Here is a 1953-nt window from a genome sequence, read left to right on the forward strand (position 1 = left end):
GAGACCCCAGGCCGCTGGGGGCGTCGGGAACTGACCGCTGATGCTAGGCCTGCGCCGGAGGGTCCCGGAGAACCGTCCTAAACGAGAGGAACAGACAGACACACGGACACTCGGGTTAGGCGAGGCCCGCAATGACGGCCGGGTCACCCCACCCTCGAATGGGGTGTCGCAGGCGTTGTCAGGGGGGGCGGGGCGCCTGCTGAAGGCGAGACCTCAGAGCAGGGGTTCCGGCCCTGCGGTCGCCTCCTGTGGACGCCTCTCCGAGTGCCGCCCACCGACGGAGGGAAGTACCCCCCCTCACAGGAGGGGAGGGTCCCTGAGAATAGGAGGACAAACAACATGCCCCACACCTGCCCGGCCTGGCGTAGGGACGGTGCCAGCCGTGCCATGTCCTTGGGGAGCGGGGAGGCGTCTTACCCCTGGCACCTTCCAGGGCTTCCCACCCGGGGGGCACATGGGCCCCTTGTTGAGTTGCCACGGGAATGCAGTGCTGCCTGGCCGTGTTGCTCAGTGGTTGGCGTCAACCTATGAGCCCGGAGGTCAGGGTTTGATTCCCATCAGTGCACCTGCCCGGGTTGTGGGCTCAATCCCCAATAGGGGGCGTGCAGGAGGCAGCCGATCCATGATTCTCTCTCATTGATGTTTCTCTCCCTCTCCCTTCCTCCCTGAAATCAATAAATATATTTTTAATAAATAAATTCTGATTCCTGTGGGAGGGGCGTCCCTTGCAGGTTCCGATGCTCGAGCTGTAGGTGAGGGTCCGCTCTGGGGGGGGAGGCGCCGGGTGCCCTGGGGGTGTCCTCAGGAGGGCGACCGTGGGAATCAGGCGGAGTCCAGCGCCAGGAGCGGCGCCCCTGGGAACCTGACGAGGAGCCCCCTTGCCTCAGCTCAGAAGTGGGGGCCCCCCCAGCCCCAACCTCCCCAAAGCCTGGCAGGACCTGGTCCGTCCTCTCACACCAATGGACTGGGCAGAACCAGTGGCCAACAGCGCCACCGTGTGTCCGTGAGGAGCAATGGCAGCAGATGGATGGAATTCCGGGTCCAGGCCTGGGGGGCGCGGGGAGGAGGGGGGCGTGGAGGTTTGAACCCCGCGTTCTAACTGCCCGTGGGGTCCCCAGGTCTCCGGGGGACACTGAGGCAGCGCCTGGGGGGAGCGGAGTTTGCCAGCGAGGCGGGGCAGCCTTGGGAAGCGCTCCCAGGGGCGCTGAGACCCCGAGATGTGGCCACCAAAGGCCACAGACGGCGTCCCCCCGTTGCCCAGGGAACAGCGCTGACGCCCACGCCCAGCGGCTGCCCACGGTCACCTGTCCTGGGCGAAGCCTACAGGGAAATTCCACACCCACGGGCGTGGTTTTCTCTCCTCGGGCCTCTAAGGACAGGGTAAGGGAAATGGTGGAACGGATTCAGCGCGGGCCCTACTCCCGTCCATGTCCGCGTTGTGGGCTCCGTCCCCAGTGGGGGGCGTGCAGGAGGCAGCCGGTCCATGATTCTCCCTCATCATTGATGCTTCTCTCTCTCTCCCTCTCCCTTCCTCTCTGAAATCAATAAAATATATTAATATATATATATATTTAAAAACAAAAAATACTAGGAGATGCTTGTATAGTCCTAACTCTGTGCCGGACATGCATCTATGCTCACGTGACTCCCAGGGGGCAGACACTAGTGCTGAGCCTGTACCCGCGGATGGGATGGACCCCCAGACCAGCAGATGGCCTTGGTCCCCCAGCCGCTCAGGGACGGAGCTGGGCCCTGACCCCTCTCAGCCGTCTCCCTCAGCCACACGCAGCCCAGCTGCCCCGGCCTCTGCCCTCTGCATGTCCGCTCCTGTCCAGGGATCCCTGGCGGGTGTCCACCTGGAAAAACTGCTCTAGTCTCCGGGCCATCGAGCCCACCTGTGTCCGTGGGCAGGTCCACGGCCCGTGCCTGCCACCGCCCGGCTCAGCCCCTCCC

The 1953-nt window shown here is 64.1% G+C and overlaps 1 protein-coding gene across 1 annotated transcript in view; it reads right to left on the reverse strand.

Moving 5' to 3' along the window:
* Positions 1-1429, reverse strand: part of CACNA1S (calcium channel, voltage-dependent, L type, alpha 1S subunit) — a 37983-nt gene extending 36554 nt beyond the window's left edge. The window contains 1 exon segment of the mRNA XM_014533387.1: positions 1420-1429. Within this exon segment, the coding sequence (XP_014388873.1) occupies positions 1420-1429 (10 nt within the window).
* Positions 1430-1953: the final 524 nt, after the last annotated feature.

The sequence above is a fragment of the Myotis brandtii genome, unplaced genomic scaffold (genome assembly GCF_000412655.1).
Source record: "Myotis brandtii unplaced genomic scaffold, ASM41265v1 scaffold975, whole genome shotgun sequence".
In the NCBI taxonomy this organism is placed as follows: domain Eukaryota; kingdom Metazoa; phylum Chordata; class Mammalia; order Chiroptera; family Vespertilionidae; genus Myotis; species Myotis brandtii.